Consider the following 24,726-nt stretch of genomic DNA (forward strand, 5'->3'; position numbering starts at 1 on the left):
TGCAGTCATTACACTTGGGTTGAATCCCAAAGCTGAGGTTGGGCGGCTGGGTCTAAATAGGATTTGGACTGGCTATGAGGCCCTGCAGAACTGTAGTGGCAAAGCCTGCTCTGGATTTAGAGTAAAGATGTAAGTGATAATGCTTGGTAAAAGTGTGCACTGAACTCCAAGTTGCAGCTTCCAAAATTTCCTTGGTGGGTACTCCTCTGATAAAGGCTGCTGATGTGGCTGCTGCCCTGGTAGAATGTGGCCTAATATTCTTAGACACTGACTTGCCATGCTGTGCATAGCAGAAACGAATACAGTGTCCTATCCATTTTGAAATAGTCTGCTTTGAGATAGCCTTTCCTTGTGATCCTGCAGCATATGCCACAAAAAGTTGCTCAGTCTTTCTGAAAGCTTTAGTTTTGTCCAAGCAGAAGTGAAGCTGCCTGTGTATGTCCAAAGAATGCAGAAGTCTCTCCCCTTTATTCTGGGGATTTGGATAAAAAGTTGGCAAATTAATGGTTTGGTTAAGAGCCACACTGGATACTACCTTTGGCATAAATGTTGGGTTTGTCCTTAGAGAAACCCTGTCCGGATGGAAAATGATAAAAAGGTTCCACTGCCATTAATGCCTGTAACTCTGAGACTCTTCTTGCTGAAGTTATTGCTAAGAGCAGAGCAGTTTTCCATGATAAGAAATTTATCTCAGCTGTATTGGCTGTCTCAAAAGGAGGCAGTGTGAGCTTTTCCAAGACAAAGTTGAGGTCCCATGTAGGTATCGGTGCTCTCCTTGGGGGTCTTATGTTTTTGGCCCCTCTGAGGTACTGCCTTAGCAGTGGATGTGAAAGAATAGGAGGTTCCGTATTGTAATGAGCTGAAATGGCAGAGGCATGGATCTTAATTGATGAGAAGGATAGGCCTTTGTCCAGCATCTCAGTTAGGTATTGTAAAATCTGAGGAATATTTGGAACAAGCGGTTCAAGTCCTTGTGCCTGATTCCAAGCACAGAATCTTTTCCATTTTTCTGCATAAGATTTTCTGGTGCTGGGCCTCCTGGCTTCCAAAATGACATCCATAACTGCTTTAGACAGAGGTGTGTTCTGAGTGGTTATATTATTCGCCATGCAGCCAGATTTAAGGTTCTGAGTTGGCTGTGCAGGATCTGATTGTTTTGTTGGGTCAGAAGATGAGGAATTTGAGGTAAAGTCCAGGCTGGGCCTTGAGACGAGCTCTTTAGAATTGGGCACCAGTGCTGGCGTGGCCAGTCTGGGGCAATCAGAATCATTTTTGGCTTCTCTTGTCTGACCATTAGGAGTACCTTGGGGAGGAGAGGCAGTGGAGGAAAGGCATAAACTGTCAGGGTTTTCCAACTGAATGATAGGGCATCCACCTTCCATGCTTGCATGTGATAAGTCCTTGTGCAGAATTTCTGTAGTTGGCAGTTGTGAGGGGAGGCAAATAGATCTATGTCTGGGCATCCCCATTTCCTTGTTATCATGCTGAAGACTTGTGGATCTAGTTTCCACTCATGAGGGTCCATGAGGTTTCTGCGTAGTTCGTCTGCCAGAGTATTTGTCTTTCCTGGCAGGAATTGTGCCTGCAGATGTACTTGAAAGGTCAATGCTGTGTTCCACAAAGTCATGGCTTGCCTGCAGAGGGGGTAGGAATGTGTGTCCCCTTGCTTGTTTATGTACCACATGACTGTAGTATTGTACATCTTTAGCAAAAGTTGCCCTGGATGGAGTAGATCCTTGAAGGCTGTCAGGGCATTCTGTACAGCTAGCATCTCTTTTTGATTGATATGAAGATGCATTTGGTCTGCGGACCATGTGCCCTGAATACATTTTCCCGCCATGTGTGGCCCCCAGGCATAATCCGATGCATCCGTTGTTAGTGTCTGCCTGGCTGTGGGTAAAGTGAATGGCTGTCCCTTGTTGTGGTGACAGGCCAGTGCCCACCATTGAAACTCTTGTTGCAGGCAGGGAATGAGAGTAATTATTGTTTCCAGGCTGTGGCAATGTTGAGTCCAAACACTTTTTAGATACCATTGTAGCTTCCTCATATGCAGTCTTGCATATGGAATTAGCAGGATTCAGGATGCCATGAAACCCAAAGCCTGCAGAATTTTTCTTGCAGGTAGCTGGGTCTTTGTTGTCATCATTTGGAAGTAATGAGTCAGTTGCCTTTGTTTGTCTGGCGTGAGATAAGCCATCTGGGCAGTTGTATTTAAGCTTGCACCCAGGAATATTATCTCTTGAGAGGGCACTAGTTTTGATTTATTTTCGTTTACTGTGTACCCTAGGCAAATTAGTAATCTTTTTACAAACGCCAGATGCTTTAGTAGAATGTCCTTGCTCTCTGCTTGAATAAGGCAGTCGTCCAAGTAGGGATATATTTGAATTCCTTTTTGTCTGCAAAATGCAATTACTGGTAATAGGCATTTTGTGAAGACCCTGGGTGCAGTAGATAAGCCAAAGGGCAGTGCAGAGGATTGGTAGTGCATTGAGCCAGCAATGAATCTGAGGTATCTTCTGCAAGATTGTCTGATTGGGACATGCAGGTATGCCTCTGTGAGGTCCAAAGTAACGAGCCAAGCCTTCTTGCCCAGCATGGGTAGAAGTTGCTGCAGTGTCAACATTTTGAATTTTGGAACGTCCAGGAAAGTATTTAGAGTAGACAGGTCCAGTATTGGTCTCCAGGCTTTGTCCTTTCTGAGTACCAAGAAAAGTCTTGAGTAAAATCCTTGCCCCTGCTCTTGCTGTGGTACTCTTTGAATAGCCCTCATGTCCATGAGAGCAGAAATTTGCTTTTGTGTCTCTGCCCATTGATTGTTTGGCAGGTCTGGCATACCTTTTGCCCTTGGGAGGGTGTGAAAGTGGAACCTGAAACCCTGAGAAACAATATTCAGTACCCATTGTCCTGGGTGATCATGTGCCAATTTTGTGAGAAAAGTGCTAGTTTTCCCCCTAAGGGTGCTGCCAAAAGGAAAGTGCTTGGCATTGGTAGTGGGAAGTCATTGGGACTGTTTCCTATATGGTTGTGATTTGTCTTCTCCGCCTTTGGAGGCTGAAGCACCCCATTGTTTAGGCCTGTATGAGCCTTGGGGCTCAGATCTGCCTCTAGGGCGTCTGTATCTGCCTCTTTGTGGCATGTCTGACATTGGAAAGGACCAATTTTTAGAAGGCCAGTTTCTGCTAAATCTGGGTGGCTGAACCTGTAAGAAATCCTTTACTGTCTGCATTGATTTTGCTTTATCCTCCATTTTCTTTAACACCTCTTCTGCCTTAACACCAAACAAAGTATCATGCTGTGATGGAGTATCCAATAATTTTGTTTTAACATGATCAGGTAGACTCTGTTCCTTTAACCAAGCATGCCTTCGAATGACAGAACCTGTAACTGTGGCCCTGCAAGAAGCCTCTAGTGAATCAAAACCACATTGCAAAGTATGCTTTCCCACTTGTTCAGCTGCATGCAATAAATCCTGCATTTCCTTGTTTTCAGGACATTCAGAGTTTGTCAGCATTTTCTGTTTTAGCAGAGACATTGGGTATTGCTGATATTTAAGCATGTGAAACTGGCAGTTTAAAGCCCTTACAGCTAAAGTAGCAGAGGTGTAAACTTTTTTCCCCATCTGTCCAGTGCTCTAGAATCCCTATCAGAGGGAACAGGGTTTTTTGCAGTGGAAGCCTTGACCCCTTTGGGACCCTGATAAATAGTTTCTGGATCAGCAGCAGGGTTTTTATAAAAAAATTTATGTGAGTGTGGAACCCTGTAGTACCTGTCTGGCTTAACTGGTGTAGGGGGTAAAGAATCAGGAGACAGACTGGATTCAGAAAATACATCATCTACAATGTCTAGCACAGGAGGGATAGCAAGAGGTCTGTGCTGAGGCAATAAAAAAAAGTCTCTGAGCCTTTTCTTGGATTCTGAATAATCCTGGCTCTCCCAGTGGAAATGCTCCCTCATGGTGTGCAGGGGTTTCCCCAAAAGAGAAGTCCTCAGGAGGAGAGGCTGAAGGGATAGATTCTTCAGCATCAGAGTCCTCATAGGGTGGAAGAGAATATCCCTGTTCTGAAGAGGAATCCGAAGAAATAGAAACTTGGTCAGAGGAGTCATAGTCAGTGTCTTGCCTAGGCCTTTTATCAGGAGGGGGATGGGAACCCCTGATCAAAGTAATTAGGTCCTCGGCCATTTTAAGCATCTGTTTCTTAGGCATGGATGACTGTCCAGGAGAATGCTGTACTTGTTTCTTTGTCTTTAAAGGTGTTTTAGACTTTTGCCTTGGCTGCTGAAGTGGTCTTGATAGTAAGCTGTGTAGGTCTGAAAACACCCTCAGAAGCTGATGCCTGCTCAGCGGCTCTGGACCTATCTGAGGGAATAGTTTCCGTAGGACCAATACCTTGAGTTTCCAGAGGCCTAGTAGTCTCCACGTGGGAGTCGGAGGCGGCCTGTGGCTCTGAGGTAGCGGGTGTCAGGGGCTGTAAAAGCACCTCACTGAGAACTGGCGACTGGCCTAGAAGAGGCTTCGTCATCGGTTTTGGACCTCAGATGCTTGTCCTTTTCTTTTTCCTTGCACTTTTTATGAACTCCGGTCGTCGGTTGTTCCGACGGCATTATATAGTTAAACCTTCGGCCAAAGTAATGTAAAGCAAAATTGAACCGACGCTTAATAGTGCATTGGTTGAATCTAGCACAAAACCGACAACTAGCAACGTCGTGGTCAGAGCCTAGGCAAGGAATACAGTAAGAATGAAAATCCTTATGAGGTATTTGCTTCCCACAAGAAATACAACTGTTAACTTTAACTGACATCGGTCTGGAGCAAGAAAAAGTTTCCCCAATGGGGTACTTAGCTTTACTGAAGACTTCGGATCTGAAATTCAATTTTGAAAATCTCAGGAGTCGGCCGACCGGCACTTGCAAACTGCTTTTGCTTCGGGCACCGCGTGGCAAGAAAGATTGAAGAAAATGGCGTTGGCTGCATCTTATATACCCCTGGTGCGTTGACGTCAGGGAAGAGGCGACAGCAACCGACGCCAGACCAGGACTTTGGAATTCAGGCCGACTGCAGGTAGCCTGCCAGCAGGATAACCCAAGTGTAATGACTGCAACAGTGAAACACGATGAACATCATCTCAACACCATTTGAGAAACTTATGTACCCAGACCCTGTCATGCCCACTGGAGGTCTTAGGCCATTTGAAGTATCTTGAACCTAATGGAGACAACATTATAAGTGGAGAATAGAACAGCCTTACATTCAGGCAATGAAAAAATGTTTTAAACAAGATAGGCTGTACTGCACAATCAGTCCACATCCAAAAAATCGTTGGTCTAATCAGTGCTGTGGAAATCTTGGAGGAAAGGAACATTACCTTCCCATATGAAATTTCTAACTTTAAACTGAAGAAGTATAGTCTAATCTTGCCAACAATTAATCTCAACTGCCTTTGTCAAAGGTTTCTGCAGTTATTCAAGTCTTCTAGATGACTGAACTCATGAGCACACTTCTAGTGAGAACCATTTGACAATGGTTTTACACGAGGTGAAATGAATAGATCAACAGAACCGGTAATGACCAGTAGATCAACAGAACCGGTAATGACCTTCTATTAGGTCTTCTCCCAATGTGCAGGACTATCTACACTTTCATCCAAAGGAGTCTCCTACAACATGTGCATTTAATCTCTGCAAAAAATATTACTGAAGTCCCTTTATTTGAACCTTTAAGAGCTGGGTTGCTTAATCATGGGAGACTCAGTCAAAAAAGGATCAGGTGAACATCTAACGAGGAAACTGGCTCTGCACCCATATTTCAAGAAACCAATCTACAATGAAAGACCAAATATGGTCTTTTTGAAGTGGAGCAGAGTTAACTACCTGAGCACAGGTAAAGTCAGCAATAATCTGAAGGGATTGTCTTGCAAGGAATATGTTTCAAACCCAACCACCCAGTTTAGGTAAGCCAGCACTGAGTTAACAAGGACATCCAAGACCTCCTGCAGGAAGATACTCAAAATACCAGACAGATGTTAGACTAACAGATACCTACAGTTTTTCCTAGTCCCAAGACATAGTCAAAGGATCTGATTAAACTACTTAAATGTGAACTCATTCCAAAGCAGAGCATCACATCACAACTGACACAACGAATGTCAATGAAAGAAGCATAATGTGCACATTCCTAGCAGCAAAAATCACAAAACCTTTTCTGTTTACATAAGAAAATAAATGCAGTACAATCTTTGCAGGACAACACCATTTACTACAACATTCAGCAAAGTTCAACACCTCATGATGCTCTGCTTATCAGCTATGTTCCCACACCAGCAAAGACCCCAGCCTGCATAATCTGCCTCGCATACTCCTCACTTCTGAAAATGCCTTCTCTGTCCTAGGCTCCAAACTTTGGGACAACCTACCACAAAACATCTGCACCAGCTAGTCACTTGATGAACTTAAGCACTGACTCCAATCCGACTTTTTCACTAGAGTCTGATGTAACTGCTTCAAGCCCAAAGCAGTAACTGAAAAAAGTCTTCAGGCTAGGAATAGACCATCCATGCTTATTTGTCTTTTATTGCAGCTTTTTCCCCACAGGTCTCTGCTGAAAAGCAGTAACTTTTACTTAACCAGTTGGACCAGCCCAATAAATAGCAATAAATAAATAAATGTTTTGTATAATGCATGACATGTCTTAAACAAAGTTATGCAGATTATATTTTATGTTAATTCTATGACTTTGTGTAGCCCTGGGTTGAAATGTGTCCTTTTTGAGCCATCCACTACCATGGTCACCAAAATTCTAGTAAAGAATGAAAGAACAGATAAATAGAATTGAGTGTTTAGATGGTGGAGGACTGCAAGCATCAGACTATTTAATGTCTCATTGTGTTCCTTATAAGGAATTTTCACATTTATAGTTCACAGTTGTTTTTGTATGGATTCACGAATATGTTTTGAATATAACATAACTAGGGTATAAAGCTGTGTTTGTTTGGAAAATAATACAATTCTGTGAGTATCTAAGGTAAGAATTTATTCTGATATCCTACATAGAAGCAATAACTCTGTGGACGTCACTTCCAGAAACATCATGTATAACTTCACACACTCTTTAAATGTATTTTCTTAATGGCTTATGAAACGACATTAAAAACCCTGATACGTGGGGATGTGGCCAAGATGGTGAGCAGTTAACCGCACTCTTTTAGCTCTGCTTCATTTTAACATCTCTGACAGGATTTTTACTAAAAAAAACTCAAATAGAACATTTCAAACTTGATGGATTTATAGTTGAAAATCTGCTGAAGGATTTACTATAAAAAAAAACAAGTTTGAAACTATTTTAATTGCTTTTTCCTGTCTAGAAAACTAGAAAGAACTAAATGTCTCAGAATGAGCCAATCTAAGCCCAGTGTACAGGACAGTACAATAAAAAAGAGATACAGGCTATACTAAGTAACATCGAACAACTTTAAAGAGGAATGTAAAAAAACAAGTTGAAGTGCTGAGTGAATATCTTAAACAACAATCATCACAAATCTCGAGTACAGAGGAGGCAATGTCTGATTTTGATGGAAGACTACTTGAAAATGACAATAACACTGAATTTCTTCTGAAACAAAACAACTTATTCTGGGAACAATAGAAGACTTAGAGAAGACATCTAGAAGGAATAACATCAGGATTTACTGGATTCCTGGAAAGGAAGAGGGAGACAGTATTCAATTCAATGATTCAATTCCTTAATACCCGGCTACCTAACACTGAACCTGCCTGAGGCTTTTTCCTTTGGCATTGAAAGAGCACATAAATCACTTTCTACCTCATCTTAAAAAAAACACCTTTAACCAAGGTTTGTGATCATCAGATTTTTCTCAAGTCAAGATAGTGATTTAGTCTTAAAAGCTGCATGGACTAATTATCCAGTTAAAATTAAAGAAAATACTACAAGATTTCACAATGACTATTAAACATTAGTGATGTCAAACAAAAAAAGCATGTGTGCCACTTGTTAAAAACTTAAAGAAAAACAATATCAAAGCACAAATCTTGTTTCCAGCAAAAATAAGGATTCACCTTCCAGAAGGAAAGAAGATTTTAACACCTTGGAAGATGCATTAGACCTTATACAGGAAAATAAAATCCTAGAAAAAAACAAGAACAGAAGAAATGGACTGGAATCTATCAACTTATTTGAAGAGAGATGCAATAAGAGATAGTTGGTTAATAAAATACAAAAACAGTAAAAAAAACTGAAGGACAAATGAAAATCAATTTATTTCATGTTTATAAATTATTATTCATTTAAAGAAGTGCTTGAATACTTATGAACAGGTGCTGAACATTACATTTTAGAAGGCAAATCATTTATTTATTTCCATACTTCAAATGGTGACTAGTTCCCATTCTAAAATGTTAGACTTTGATTTTTTTTAGCTATATATCAAATTAAAGCCACTTATTTTCATTTAGAGTTTAAAAGGTTAAACTATTCATTTTATTAAAAGTTAATCATTATTATCATAAAACTTATGATAGGTGGCACACTTTGTGATATCTTGACATAGCTGAGTAATGTACTATTAAATATAATACAAGACGCAACAAATAACACTAAAGAGGCATTTTAAATTACATTCTGGGTTCTTAAAATGGTCCAGTAGTGTACCACTGATGGTATACCTGACATGCAATACCACCCAGGTGAGACATGCTATGTTATAAACAGAGTATAAAAATATACATTTTTGCATATATAAAAGTTACTGTTGGAATAATACCAAATAATTAGTGTAAAATACACACTTTTACAAGTTAAACCTGGATCACCCATAACTGTCATTCTTTTAATGCAAATTTACATGATATGTATCCTTTAAAACACGACAGTCTGCTTTATATTAAATATCTCATACAAATTGTGCTTGTGGAATCATTAAGTGTTACTTGAGAGCAATGACATTTTAGTGGTTAGGATACTTTGAGATGTTTTTTGTTGTTTTTTTTTTTTGGTGGCTTGGAGGAGTTTGAGGGATTGATGTGTGGTTTGGAGGTGGCTTGGATTCACTTGTGAGCATTTGTGTGTGAACTGTAACTGATGGACTGTTCATTTTCAAGCCCTTACCTTGAAAACTAGCTTGAAACAATTTACAGTTATGAGCACTTTTGTGATGCTGCAGGAGTTGTGAAAATTGTAAGAACTGTCCACATTACTTCTTCCTGTCTAAAAGTAAATAATCATAATATTTTCAATCATATGTTAATATATCAAAAAATACAAGTTAGATAATACACAAAAGACAGTGAATTGCACTCTAAATCACTGTCAGTTATTTCATAGTTCTGAATGCTTGTTACTGATGGTATACATGACATGCAGTAGCACCCAGGAAAGTTATGCTATGTAATAAACAAAGTATACAAAGTATAGTTTCTTACATATAAAAAAGTTGTTATTGGAATGTTATCAAATAATTAGAGTAACATTCACACCTTTATCAAGTTAAACTTTGATCAGACATGACTCTCATTCTTGTAGTGCAAGTTTATATGCTATGTCTCCTTTAAAATGACAGCCTGCTTTATATTAAACAGCTCATACAAATAGTGCTTACTAAATCATTAAATGTTATTTGTTTGAATGCAGTAGCTTTTTAGTGGTTAACATACCTTGAAATTATTTTTATTGCTTTTTAGTAGTTTGGAAGGGTTTGGGGGATTGGTACATAATGTCGAGGTGGCTTGGATTCACTCTTGAATAATTTTTGTGTGAATCGTAGCTGATAAACTGTTCATTTGCAAGCCCTTGTCATGAGGACCAGCTTGAACCAGCTTAATTAGAATCAAGAGCACTTTGTAATGGTGCAGGAGTTCTGAAACTTCTAAGAACTGTCCACATTACTTCTTACTGTCTAAAAGTAAACAATCATAATATTATGAATTGTATGCTAAGATGTCAATGAATACACGTTAGATAATAACCAAAAGACAGTGACTTAGATTCTAAACCACTGTCCATTATTACACAGTTCTAAATGCCTGTAGTATACCAAAAGGATAGTTTATATACTAGCCTATAGAAAGACACTTCTGATAAAAATTTAAGATTATGTTTCTCTGTTACTGTGTACCTTTAATGATAACAAAACTTCTTCTTTTTTCGGCTTTTTCCTGGTTAGGGGTCGCCACAGCGGATCACTGTCCGCTCATGATTGGCGGTGGAGTTTTACGGTGTCGAGTTGCCAGCCCAGCGCCCAGCCTTCCACAGAAGGCACACACATGCACACCTAGGGCCAATTTAGAGTGTCCAATCCACCTACAGCATGTCTTTGGGATGTGGGAGGAAACCGGAGCACCCGGAGGAAACCCACACGACCACAGGGAGGACATGCAGACTCCGCACAGAAGGCACCCCAGCCAAGGATCGAACCGGAGAACCTCTTGCTGTGAGGCGGCAATGCTAACTGCTGAATAATAACAAAACTTAATATCTCAAAACAATTTATTATGGAAAGTTTGAATCTTAAAAAGGAAGTTTTCAGATGTTTGCTCAGATACTATTAGACATAACAGTAGTACTAGATTAAAGAGCATCAAATTTATAAGGGTAAATATAAATGTATTATAAAATACTGTTCACTAGGATTATAGCTAAAATATAAAACATTGGAATATAGTAATAGTACAAGACATAGCATATTAACAGAAATAGAAAGAGATTGCAATAAGTAAATATGTATACAGTTAAAGAATATAAATATGTCTTCAAGATGGGAGGTTGCCATAGTGGTTAAGGTGTTCACCATAAAGGCACAAGGTGCATGGTTTGATTCTTACTTGGGATGATTGACTGGGTTTGGAATGGCCCATAAAGACAGTTAGCCTGGTACTAAGTTATGAACTTATGATCCTATGAACAACTCTACACATAGTAAATAAAATATAAAATCATCTGACCTATAAATTAATAAATATGAAAATAACTGACTTCCTCCTTATAGTAGACCAGGGAGATAATGTGATTTACAGGAAAAGATGACTGTAGAGATATTCAGTTTGGTCAACTTATAATAAAAATTATGAACACTTATTTAACTTTTCTTATTCATAGTAACTCACTGACGAGCTTTTTAAGATGATTCTTACTAAAAACATGAGACACATTAATATGAACCAAAAGAATGAATCAAGTGTTGTTAGTCTAATGGAAAGTTTGAGAGGCAGTTTGTTTGTCTTTTTCAACAAACTAGGAATGTGTTACTCCATGGTAAATCTTGTAGGGTTACATCATTAGGTATTTTTTTATCTATTTTAAATGTTTTGTCCATAGGTGAAGATTTCATATTGTCATATATAAAGCATATAGTATGTTCTGCACATAAATGTAATTTCATTATATCTGTGTGTTTCTCTGTTATATAAATAGGTTCATAGGTTGGTACTAGGCTATCAGTCCTAGGACCTATACAAGCCTAGCCATAACAATTCCCTGGCTATTTCTTCCCACACTATTTACTTCTCTGGACCTCTGTCTAGCAGGGTGACTGACGTGATCCCTGGGGTGAATTTCCTTTCTCCCATCCAGTCATCAAGGTTCCTTTTGAAGAGGACCAAAGAGGTGCTGTGCTTGACATGTATGGGCAGTCTATTCCAGAGTCTGGGGAGTCTCTGGGTCAGGGACCTATCCTCCAGCATGTTTTGTTTATTGTGATGACAAGGTTTAGATCCCTGGAGCATGTGGCTCTGAGGGATTGGGATTTCTTTAAGTGTAGCATGCCCAACAGCTCTGGATTTGACGTGGCCTTGTATGTTAAGCAGAGATCACCTCAGAGTAGACGATATGTGACAGAATATAGCTGGAGTTTTTTAAGGCGGTCAGCATAGGCCATCTGCTTTAGGCCTGTGATCTTTTAGGGAGGCCTTTCCAGTTGCTGCAGATGTCTTGAGAGGTACATACCAAATGGGGTGTTGTATTCTATAATGGATCTAATGAGGGATGAGTACAGTGGGACAATGACCTCCTTTTTTCTGGATGAAAGCCCTTAGTGTTGAGGTGTGCCACATAGAAGGATTTCCTGACTGTTGTGGCGATGTGTTTATTGAAGGTGAGACTACTGTCCACCTGTGTTCCTAAGTCTCTTATCACACTTTTGCTTTTTAGTGTACTGCCACCTATGTGGTAATTCACGAGTACATGTTTTTTCCCCAAAGGGCATAACTATACATTTCTTGGCATTGAGCTTGAGTCCATGGCTCTGGCACCAAGCATCTGTTTTTGTAAGGCCCTTTTGTAGAGTATCGACATCATTTGGGGATTCAATAATGGCTCCCAGTTTGCAGTTATCTGCAAACTTTGTTAGCCAGAGTCCCTTAGTGTTGGCCTGTACTTCAGAGAAGTAGATGTCAAACAAGAGAGGTCCAGGACTGAACCCTGAGGTACTCCACTTGTCACCTGTCTGGAGATGGATTTGGAGTCAGCTACTTTACAGTGTGGGTTCTGTCAGTAAGCCAGTTGGCAACCCATCGAGTGATGTAGCGATTAATGCCCAGCTTAGTAAGTTTATCTATGATTCCAGAGTGGGGGATGGTGCCCCATGAAATTGCTGCTCTACTTCCTGGCTCACTTTGGTTTACCATTTCTTCCAAATAATCATCACACAACTCCCCCCCCCCCCGAAATGGAGGGTTGTAATTATGCATTTTTTCAGAGGTAACTGCAACTGTCTCTCCTTCAAAGAATCTCCTCTGAAAGATTTCCTTAGAATTTATCTCTGTTACAGCTACAAATTCCTTTTCCTCCAATGTCACTGTTTTTTCTGCACCCACGTTATAAGAAAAAAATTCTGGTAGTAATTCTACCATTTCAGCTAAATTTTCAGCAAGTTTCACTCCAGTTTCAACAAAATCTGAATCAGCCCAGTTTTCTCCCTGTTCTCCAGTCCTTTCCCTGCACCTGGACAGGAAACAGGAAACAGGAAACAGGAAGCCTGGATGTGTAACACACAAAGTCTTCCACCGACTACCAAGAGTAGGGGAAGTTCCCTGATGCCCTGGCCAAATTTACACTAATACTGTAAATACTATCTTGGGTCTGCCTTGAAAATAGACTAGTGGCTAGTGGGACTAACCTGGTCAACAAAAGATAAATAAAATAAGATAAATAAAAATAAATAAATAAAATGTACCACAGTTAAAACTAAGATTTGTCCATTAACAACTTATGTCCTTAGGAATGTATCAGTCCTGTATGAGCATACACAACTATAGGACATTCAGTATTTAACACATTCTGACATTAGGAGAAAAGTGAAGGTGTATTACTAAGCAAGATGCACAACAGTCAGGCATACAGGGGTGGGGAGCTGCCACATCTACCAAGTTCTGAAACAGTGTTTAATATAAGCCAGTAAATGCTAGAGTCAGCCAGCACTGTACTGAGTGATTCAACATGTTCCTGAATGGATACTGAACATTTGGGCAAAGTACAAGAAATCTGGGCCAAGGAAATAAAGTTGGATGCAAATGGGAGGGGCTTTCTTCTGGAAAGACTGAATTTACCCATCTGTATGGAGTCAAGATGGTTATTCCAGACAAAGATATAGCAACGTGGCAAAATACAAGAACAATAGGACAGAGTAAAGTTTTACAAGATATAATTTTACAGAGTCTCTGGCTGTCTTAAACTCAGAAGATTCTGAAACATTCAAACAGGTTTTGGACTACTCACATAACAATGGGGCTTAGCTAGGTTATCTCCATAAATATAATGTGCAGATCAAAAACAAGCAAAAAATCTACAAACACAAGTTCTGACCTCAAGTGGTTGCATTTTCTTTCTTTGTCTATGGCTGTCTGTCACAACTGAGTACAGATGTCAGTCCGCTATTCAGATCACTAAGTGTTAGTAGTAGAATTTCTAGTTTATACATGACACCAAGAGCAGCACAGGACAGAAAGTACTTTTTATTTTAATTATTTTTAATGTTTTCTACTTATCAAAAGCACATACATGCACAATCCAGCTAATACACCTCTTAAATAAACGCCATCACTCTCCTCCCCGGCATAATCCAGCTGGTATATACACAGTGATTGACATTCGTGTTTCCTATCAAACGTGATTACAAAATTTAATGAAGTTTCTGTGTCTTATGTTCTGAGTAAATTAATATCAAAACCACTCCCCTTAGAACAGATATGAATCGCTTGAGTTAACTCACCCCTGCTTCTAAAAAGGATAAGTACAATTCTTTATCCCAAACATTTACATTCCAAATGACCTGTGTACTAGGAAAACAATAACACTTTGATCAATAATTTAATGTGTGTTTAATAAGGGATAACATGATCTGTTAAAACCTCAAGGTTATTTGGCAAATCACAGGTTGTGATAAATTCATCCTGTATCGCCATGGTTAAACTGAAGATATAAAACATCACTTGCAAGTAAAAATATGCATAGAGTTATATTGTCAGCTTTTGCATGATGCTTCCCTCCCACCATCTATTAATGCAACAATATTACATATACAAAAAGCAAAAATATTATTTTTTAATCACTTGACTTTTCTATATATTTGTGCAATATTTGATATATAGAACATAAACATTGTTTTATATTTCCTAAGAATTTTTAAAGTTTTTTAAACATGTTACAATAATACCACTTTAAATTCAGCAGAACAGAGATAACATTTAATTGTTGTTTGGTACCATGATATTATGAAAAACAGGTATTTTCACAGAGAAAGTTAATTAATTGTTAGGTGTAATTAAGTTTCTGATGGAATAAAAATTAAAATACTCAACTCTACTTGAATTTGTATTAAATTCTTTTGTACCCAGTGAAGGTTACAAATACCAAATTACAAAAGCGATGAAATCTACCCCCATAATCACCTACTCTCCTCACCTCCTCATCTTCAGACAAGTCCTCTTCACTTTCTTTGTGACTTCCTTCATTTATTCCTCAAATATAAACAGTCACTCCCACCATCTTACTAGTCTGCTTTCTGCCTTGATGAACGTCATATAATTTGCCCACGTTGTTAAAATTTTGGGACTATTCACTTTGACCAGTGCAGAGAAATCCCTATTTTGTGATACTGCTTTAATACTGTCTGGCAACATACCTTTTTCAGCCATTTCCATGTGATCAGTCAAGCCAAACAAAAATGAGTTACACTTCATCTTTTGTTCTGTGTTAACCAATATAAATCCAAAATGACTAAAACCACAAAAGAAAAATCTGCGTGTATTTGTGTGTGTGTGTGTGTGTGTGTGTGTGTGTGTGTGTGTGTGTGTGTGTCTCTATGTATATATATATATATATATATATATATATATATATATAAGTTCCCTATTACGCTGTTGCAGACACAGGTTGTCGAATGCGTCTTTGTCGAATAGTAAAGCGCGAAAAGGCAAAATAGAGAAGCGGTTGTTTAGCAAATTCTTTCCCTGGGAAAGAATTTGTTTGGCCGCCTTTACTACTTTGCCTTTTTGGCACTGTAGTGCGATTTTGGAGTTGGTATATTTAAGTAGGCGGGTGTGGAGGTGCAAAGCCTCCCACATTAAGTAATTTTTTTTTTGTTTTGTTTCACAACAGAGATTTTTTTTCTATTGGAAAATAATCGCTGTTCTGAAGATTCAACATTCTAAGCTTTTGCTTGCATGGGGTCAATTATCTGTTGTTCGCTCTTCTGAGCATGCGATATGATAATATAGACCCATACATGCATATACATATATATATATATATATATATATATATATATATATATATATATATATATATATATATATATGTGTGTGTGTGTGTGTATGGAATTACCTAAATTGATTGAATACCATTTATGTCGACATGCATAATGTTGAAACAAATTATTACATTATTACATTATCCACATTGACACTCTGCTATGCATGCACTAAGAATTAATCTCTGCACATGCAAAACTTAAAACAAAATACAAAACAAGCATTGTTTTTTGCAGGGGTCAAGACACCCTGCAGCTCCCATGTGGGGGGATCTGTGCCCCTCACACACGCTACTAATTTTATAGTCTAACTTCAACCGTGCACAATATGCAGAGAAAAGGGTATAGTCCCCTAGCTGTGGACTGTCAATCTCACATACCTGTCGACCATCTGTTTAGTTGAGCAAATGTTGTCGATTAAATAAATGTCAACCAAAGTACCACTCAGGAAAGTTATCTGTACCCATACACAGGTCTACTTAAAATAATCGAAATAGCATGATACTGACAGCAAAAAATATTGAGAAAAAATCAGAAGTAAAATGCACAGACCATGGGGGACCAGACCGGGATGAAGAATAAAAAATGAGACTATTTAACTGATAGTTGCTTGGAAAGATTTGAATTATGAAAAGAAAAGGAAATTAAAAATAAGGAAAGAAAATAAAAATGTCTTCAATGAGGCAGTTTGTGTGGCAACTTTGTAAAAACTGAGAGAAAAACGTTGAATGACATGTAAGTACGTATCTGAACAAATGTGTTTGGTTACACATCACTTGGGGAGAAAACAGACATTTTTTTTGGAATGTAAAAGAACTAAAGGATTTTAGGACTTAGTTATAAATGAATTGTTGAAAGGAAAATAAAATAAAATAAATAAGTATGAATATAACTGTATATCAATACCATTATACTGAAGAATGATGTAAACATGACCGATGAAACGTTAGCATGGTGGGTGCACAATAATTAAAATGAAGAGACGGTAGTGTGCTGCGTAATAATAAAGGGACAATACTGTCAGAAATCTATATTAGAAAAAATGTCAGAAAATCTGAGGAGTGTGAACCAGATTCAAGAAAAAAATGATTTTGTGACATGTCACAACACACATCTGGTAATTATGTAATCTAAAGAAAATCTCTTACTTGAAGCCAGAGTTCACAAAAACACTGCACACATAAAGACACATACACATGCGCATGCACTATTTCCACTTTTATGCAGCTCAGTATAATACAGTACAGTTGGTAAGTTTGCTCGATAAACTTGGGAAAAACTTGATCAGCAAATATTTTGTAAAGAGATATAAAACAAAGCGTAGTGCCATTAGTCTCTGTAAACATGTAACTCGTAGTAGCCAAAACTGTTCACAATCACTTCGGCTTACCATCACAAATACTCTGAATGAGGAAATCTTCAGAGTATTTCAGATCTTCATAGGATGCAGCATGAAGCAGGTACTTCTCAGACCCAGCTATTCTAAGTAAAGCATCCCGTTGAATGTCACCAACTCCGATCACATATAATAGTATGCCATTGTTACGAATCTTCTGCGCAGGAACGGATGCATCTTCAACACCTGCCCCATCCGTTACCAAAACTACAGCTTTATTCACCCCAGGCCTTGCTCCTCTTTGGACTGTCATGACATCATCATAAACATGTAGGAGAGCACTGCCCGTAGAGGCGGGTCCCCCAATGTGCTGTATTGCTTCAAGACCCTGAAGAATGAGTACCCCTGAATCATGGGTATCCAGAGCAAATGCAGTCTGTGGTCTCCCTCCATATGTAACCACTGCAATCTGAGTTAAGTCACGATTAATATCAAACTGAAAAGACATTCTCTTGACAAAATCACGCACTTTGATAAAGTTATCTCTGCTCACTCCTTTAGAAGCATCCAATACAAATACTAAATCCAAGGCATGGGACACACAACCTATAAAATGATAAGAAAATATAAGTTACAACAACAATGGAAGTTGCACTTTGCAAATAAAATATGATGCAATTTTTTTCAACAACAAAAGTTTTTAAACATCTAGCTAACTAATGCTTTCAATTAAACTTAAAAGGAAAAAAGGATTACTTGATTTAACCATGTAATCCATTATTAGACTATCAATACACAAGTACTGTGTGTATGGGTGCATGTATGTATGTGCAACACACCTACACAACCCAGGCATGTGTGTGTGTGTGTGTGTGTGTGTGTACCTATATATGTATATGTATATGTATATATATATATATATATATATATATATATATATATATATATATATATATATATACATAGATAGATATATACAGGAGCACAGACACACACAGATCAAATGATCAAATCAAATGGAACAGACTTAACTGTAGCCTTAGTACAAACTTTGTGTACCAGTCAGTAAGTAAAACAAACTCTCACAACTATTGGAACTAAAACCTGCATTGTACTAAATATGCATTTTCTGGCATTGCCCCTCATTTTGGCAATCTTTCACAACACCATTAAAAGAAATTAGTGACTATTCCTAATTCAAAGAGGAACTTAAAATGAACCTGTGAAAACAAGCCAGTGTACCTGCTGGTCCCATGGCCATATCATCTAACCTCTGGACAGTTCTTCTTTGTTACTCTTGTCTGGCATCCCACTGAATAGTGACTTCTACTGCATATAACAATTACATCAGGCATTTTCTTTGCATCTTCACTAGATGCATGCTGCAATACTTATTTTACATTAACTTTAAAGCTGTTATACTGTCTTGATCTCTGTACTTAGCCTAATAACCTCTTACAGCGATTGTAAAAACAGAAAACATTTTCTTCCAGGCCGTGCCTGAAATTGAACACTTTTCTCAGTGCCTTACTCTGGTAAATATATATAGATATATCTATAGCTATATCTATCTTTCTATTTACAGGTGTACTAATAAAAAGCACCCATTATCGACTGGCATAACATTAACATCAAAACATTGAAAATGCTGACGTTGACATGCAGCACATATGGGATAAGAAACAGCTTCGGAGAATACAATCTTTTACTTAAAAAAATAAAAAAAAACATTGCTTTTTCACTGGGAAGCCTTCCTGTACTCCGATGTGAGAGGGCCTGCACCTCCTACTCCTGTTAATTATATACACTAAGCTTGAGATCACACAAACACAAGAGTTAGGGCTAATTTCCCAAGTCCTGGATTTGTGCGATCTCGCGCATCTGCTGATCAGCTGTCTAGGCAATCGTATGCAGGTGACTAGGTAGCCATCGACCAAACACATATTCAACCAGGTTACTAGCACCTATATATAGATATATGTATGTGTGTGTATAAATTATGTATATATATATATATATATATATATATATATATATATATATGCATGTGCGTGTGTGTGTGTGTGTATTACAACTATGAAAATGGTTTAGGAGGCCAATGACTACATGTAAGTAGATCTTACAGTAGCCACAGATGCAGTCTTTTGGAAATTAGTTTTCCCTTGGTTTATCTCCTATATAGTTTGCCTACTGACCTTTTTGGGTGGTAGACATCAAGTAATTGTTGGTTAGAAGTACGGAGGGTCCAGGATGGGATGTAGATGGAGAGTAAGGAAGATAGAGATGGAGAGAAGAAGGCTTTATAAAGAATAGAGTGTAGCATATGAAATTGATAAGATAGCAGAAACTGGGGAAGTTCAAGTCATTGAAGAGAGTTTAAAGAAATGCAGTGGTGTGAGTTGTATGGGGAGTTAGTAATGAGTCTGGCTATTTTATGGTAAGTCTGTTGGAGTTTGTTTAGAGTGGAGGCCTGGATATTGGTAAGAACTGGGGCAGCGCATAAGAGGGAGGGGAGGAGGAGTGCCTGGCCCAGGGTAAGTCTAGATTCAGGGGTTAGGAATTTTTTGTTACGATATAGGAGACCTAGTTTCTGGTTTGTTTTTTATATACATTGGAGTATGTGTAGGTTGAACTTTAATTCATCATCGATAATGACCCCTAGGAGTTTTGTGTGGGTGTCAGGTTGGATATTTGTATTGTTAGAAGACGTAATAAAAAAGGAGGTTTTGTGATGAGAAAGAGAACGGGGAAGGAAAAGCAGGAAAAAGTTATTTACTTATAATTTTTGTGATGTACAAGAAATGTAATTTAAATTATATTATGATTATATTTATTTGTCCAGTGTTGATAATTGTTTAGAATTCATTAGTATGATATTTTATTGAGTACATTGCTTCTTTTTTATTTAATGTTCTAACCTAAATGTGTGTACCTGTCAGCTATCCAGATTTTCACAGAATGCTAAGATTTTGCATCACAGTTTTGGCCATAGCTCTCAACCTTCCATGTCCAAAATGAGGAACATTAGCCTTCATAATGTGGAACAAATGGGCAAAATGTGGAACACATACTAATGGATTACTAACAACTTCAACTAGGAAGGTCATAGGATGGTTAAACTATGCTGGTTTTACTTATAAAGAAGATCTTTTAATGAATTAATATGATTAATTTCTATTTACAATGGATTTCACTTAAAAAAATTCCTAGCACTGAATGTGTGACAGACTCTTTCAATGTGGAACTTTGAGGGAACTTCAAGGAATATGAACTTTTTAAGACCCCAGATGAGGTACATTCCTCGTAATGAGGTACACTTGAGAGGTATGGTTTTGGCCTACTCTCACAAAATGTATGATTTTCATTCGAAGCTTACATTCACTAAATAATGACAGACATTTGAATTTCAGACTTAATATCCTTTAGAAAATGCATGTTAATGTGAAAACTTCTAAGCTTAAAACATTCTAGCAACATTCTAAACTTAAAACAGCAACAGTGGAATGTTTTTCATCCACCTATTTTATCCAAGGTTGTATGATCTGAAAGTTAATAATCCACACACCCTACTCACCCAGCAAAAGTCAGATTTATGCTTACATGGTTTAAATGCTCAGCAAATATTTAAACTTGTTACAATGGCAGATGTAGATAATCAGAATATTGCACCCTGTTTGTAAGCTCCAACACCTCTAATACAAATGGAAAGGGTGCAAAGATTTGTCACAAAGAGAACTAAAAACAGATGGTTGGGTACAGTCTATGTCAATGCAGTGATAGATGACAGAGCAAGAGTGACCACATGAAATTTACATTGTCTGTCTGAAGCTGGGAGTGTTAAATTATTTTATTTATTTAACATTTGTTTACTGGGAAAGTCCGACTTGGAACAAAGCCAATTTTCAGTGGAGGCCCGGGGAGAAATGCTCCAGACCAGTGGTGGCTGGTGACTTCAAATCAAAGGGGAGCTGCAGGAGATAGCCGAATGGGTGGGGTCAATGGGAAGGGGTGCGGACAACTAGAAAGGGGAGGAGCTATGCTCAAAACCACAAAAACTAAACTTTAATTAAATATGCTGCCCTGGGTGCTAAACCCTCATTATGAGAGTCCAATCAAGACAAATGAAGTGTAAAAGAATAAAAATATTTCAATGCTTTGGCTGCTTGACAGCTTACTTAATATCTAGAGGGAAACAAAAAGGTTGTGAGGCATGAAAAAATAAAATTACATTTTAAATACATTACTGGAATGCCAGTCAAAATCAAGTATAAGAAAAACATGCAGCACTCAACTCAAACCGCTTCTCCTTGCACTGCATTATAATTTATATTCAGCTTTATTAAAGTACCAAGTAACATGCTGAAAGTAGCAATCTCTGTGATGCCCCCACTTGTAAAAATGTTTCTTATCCAAAAAAGACCTGCTGCCTGACAACTATCTACTTGTTTCAGGGGAAAACATGATCAAAGTAAAAAAATGAAAAGCAAACAAGCTCAAGATACATTGCTTAAAGGATTACTGTACAGGTTATGGACCACACGTGAATGGCATTCTGTTTAGTTTACAGGTAAAGCCTGCAAAGATGACTGCATGTCTCCAACAAGTGTAATGAGCTTCTTAAAATAATGTAATCCTGTCCTTTATTACAAATACTGTCATATGCATTTCAATACCCAACGCTTATACATTATCTAGTTCAGTATTCTCTGCATGGCAACAGCAGAAAGGCTTCAATGTTGGCAATTCTTTAACAGTATGCTTATTAAAGCTTACTTGCATGTTATGATCTCAGACAAGCTTACCTGATAGTCATTAAAGCATTGCTACTTAAAACACAGAGCAACAGGCACTTTGAGTAATAAGCATAAATCAACAGTACAAAAATATGACAGAAACCAGACCATTCTGCAAAATCAAGAACAGATGAAAAGCCACTGTTGTACTTGTGTCTACCTTGGATGGGGGGATACCCTGCACATTTACACTGTATGGGGGGACACCCTGCACTTTTACACTGCACAACTGCTCCTTGCCTTACTTGGACACATCCAGAGTCACTACATGGGGGAGTGGGGTGCAACAAGTATGTCACAATTTGAAATGTCTCTGGCTGACTGATGGCCCTGACACATTTGTCATACCTCTCACCCTCAGAGCAAAGCCATACATAGAAGTGGGACAAAGGCCTAAAAATAAGGACAATTTTTAAATATTGCTCTTATAAACTTAGAAAGATAATATAATAGTAGGTCTTGCATTAGTATGAATTTTTGAAGGGTATGAAATCTGAAACTCAAATGTCTGTCATTATTTTCTAACTTCAGTCTTTAATGATTTACCACTAATTTGCCAAAAAAACATGAAAAATGGACCAAAAATGTGATGCAAAAATATAAAATAGCCACACAATACAGCTGGGAACCTATCAAAGAAGGGACACTTTTTTAATAATAGTACTGCTAACTTTAGCAGCTGACAAAATGTGCATTTCTGAAATAAAAGTAATCTATAACTCTGATTATTACAGTTATTTCTAAATTGTAAACCCTCCATGTTTTATTCCAAAATTGCTATTTTGCGGAGGGATTATTAGGGGAAGAGCAACATTTTGAGCCAAATTCGGGGACAGTTGAGAGGTTTGGCTATGCTTAATTCTATAAAGCAATTTATTTGCATGTACCTCTCAACCTGTTAATGCAATAAATCTGGACAAGGCCAAATATATTGGGGGAACATAAACAGTACTAAAAATTGATCTTGTATAAACTGAGACAGTTGATAGAACAGGTCTTACTTCAGCATGCATTTTTCTGAAGGTTATGAAGTCTGAAAATCAGTGTCATTATTTAGTGACTTAATTCCTAAATGATTTTCTAGAAAACCACAAATATTATGAGGAACAAACCAAAAATAAGAAGCAAAAATGTATTAATTCTGTGAAAATCTGGATAGCTGGGAGGTATAGTTCAGCTGGGGCTGTATTTGAGTTTTCCGCCCTTCCCCCTCACAAAATCATGGTCGAATGGAGCCCTCCCCCCTGCAGCCATTCCAATGATCCATTACTTGGCTATTTCACTCCATTTACCATAAACACTAATGTGCATACTGCTTTACTTCTACGATGATCTGGATTTCATTTGGAAGTTTTATTTTGTATTTTACAGCACAAACACTAAGACATCTGCTAAACAAAGCAACGCAGTCTCACAATGAAAACAGGCTTAGCATTAAAAACTTCTCTGCCCTTGAAATGCACATTCAATGAAACAGCATTGAAACCCACATTCAAAGAAAATAAATTTTTCCAGTGGCAGATAAAGATTAACTTTGGGCTGTTTTCAAATCATAGGCCCCTTGCACATGAAACATACATGTGCTCTTTGATACACCTTCCTGATTCTACTAAATTATATTCCTTGTACAATACAGTACAGTTGTTAGACGGCATTTTAAATTTATTGTTTTGAACATTTTTCCAGTAAACAGTGAAATAAAATGCATGCACCAATGACAAAACTACCCAGTTCAGAACATTTCCATCATAAAAGTCTACTCAACCTTCAACAGTCCACCAGTATCAGTAAATATGCACAATTTCCGAAGTAGTAAAAGTCATCTAAATAATTCCACATTAAAGAAATCTTTAACAATGAAGAGGTTGCTGCTAGCAAACAACTTTATATGTCACTGTTTATTCATCTACAAATAAAGTGCCTGTTGCCCTTGAGGAATAAATTGCTTATGTTGCATGCATTAAAAAAAAAATAAGCTAGTAATATCGCAATAGAGACTGTATGGCAAACTGATAACAGGTTCTTAGTTACTACTCTAGGTATCTTTGCCAAAAAGGACTGCAGCATCCACCCACTTTACAACACAGTACAGTATCAGCAGTGCATCTATCTACTGTGGGAGTAGAACCCACAACCTTCTGCATCAAAAGTAAGTACACTACCTGTTGTGCTATTAATGCAAGCAGACTCAGAATAAGCAGCACTAAAGTTTTGTTCCCCTGCAGCTCTCAGCTCCTTGTAAAAGCTACTCGACATGCAGTTGTATCTAACTTTGCAGCACAAGAAATCTCGAAAAAGCCAAAATTTATTGGGGGGGGGGGGGACAACCAGGGACACATTTTAAACATTGCTTGTATAATGTTGGAAAGTTGCTAGAATAAAATGCTGTATTACCATCATACATTTCACTGCCACGTCTTTAACCCAGGGGACCCTGTGCAAAACAGTCAGAGAAACATACCACTATGCCAAATCAGTTGTTTTGTAAAAGAGAGGAAGACAAACTTAAATGGCTACCATTTAGTGAATTCAGTTCTCAGCATAGCTGTCAACCTCTTGGCACAAAACACATGAACAAATTCAATAATGGGGGGAATACAGCCCCCTAACATATTCAGTGAATTCAGTTCTCACTATACCACTCAACCTCTTAGCAAAAAACATGTGGACAAAGCCAGTAATGAGGGGGGGGGTACAGCCCCCAAACATTCAATGAATACAGTTCTCACCATAGATAACTCAAGCACAAAATACCTGGACAAAGCCAATAATGGGGGAATACAGTCCCACAAATAGGGACAAATTTCAAATATCCATGTTATAAACTTAGACAACTGCTAGAACA

General features: G+C 38.0%; 1 protein-coding gene across 2 annotated transcripts in view; it reads right to left on the reverse strand.

Annotated features, from left to right (window-relative positions):
- The window catches only part of VWA2 (von Willebrand factor A domain containing 2), a 1,170,846-nt gene that overhangs the window by 12,348 nt on the left and 1,133,772 nt on the right, over nt 1-24,726 (reverse strand). For both annotated transcript variants that reach the window (XM_044055935.1, XM_044055934.1), the window contains one exon: nt 17,143-17,694. In XM_044055935.1, coding sequence (XP_043911870.1) covers nt 17,143-17,694 — 552 coding nt within the window. The remainder of the gene's footprint in view (nt 1-17,142; nt 17,695-24,726) is intronic.

Source organism: Protopterus annectens, chromosome 14.part0 (assembly GCF_019279795.1).
Source record: "Protopterus annectens isolate FY-2018-M chromosome 14.part0, PAN1.0, whole genome shotgun sequence".
In the NCBI taxonomy this organism is placed as follows: Eukaryota; Metazoa; Chordata; order Ceratodontiformes; family Protopteridae; genus Protopterus; species Protopterus annectens.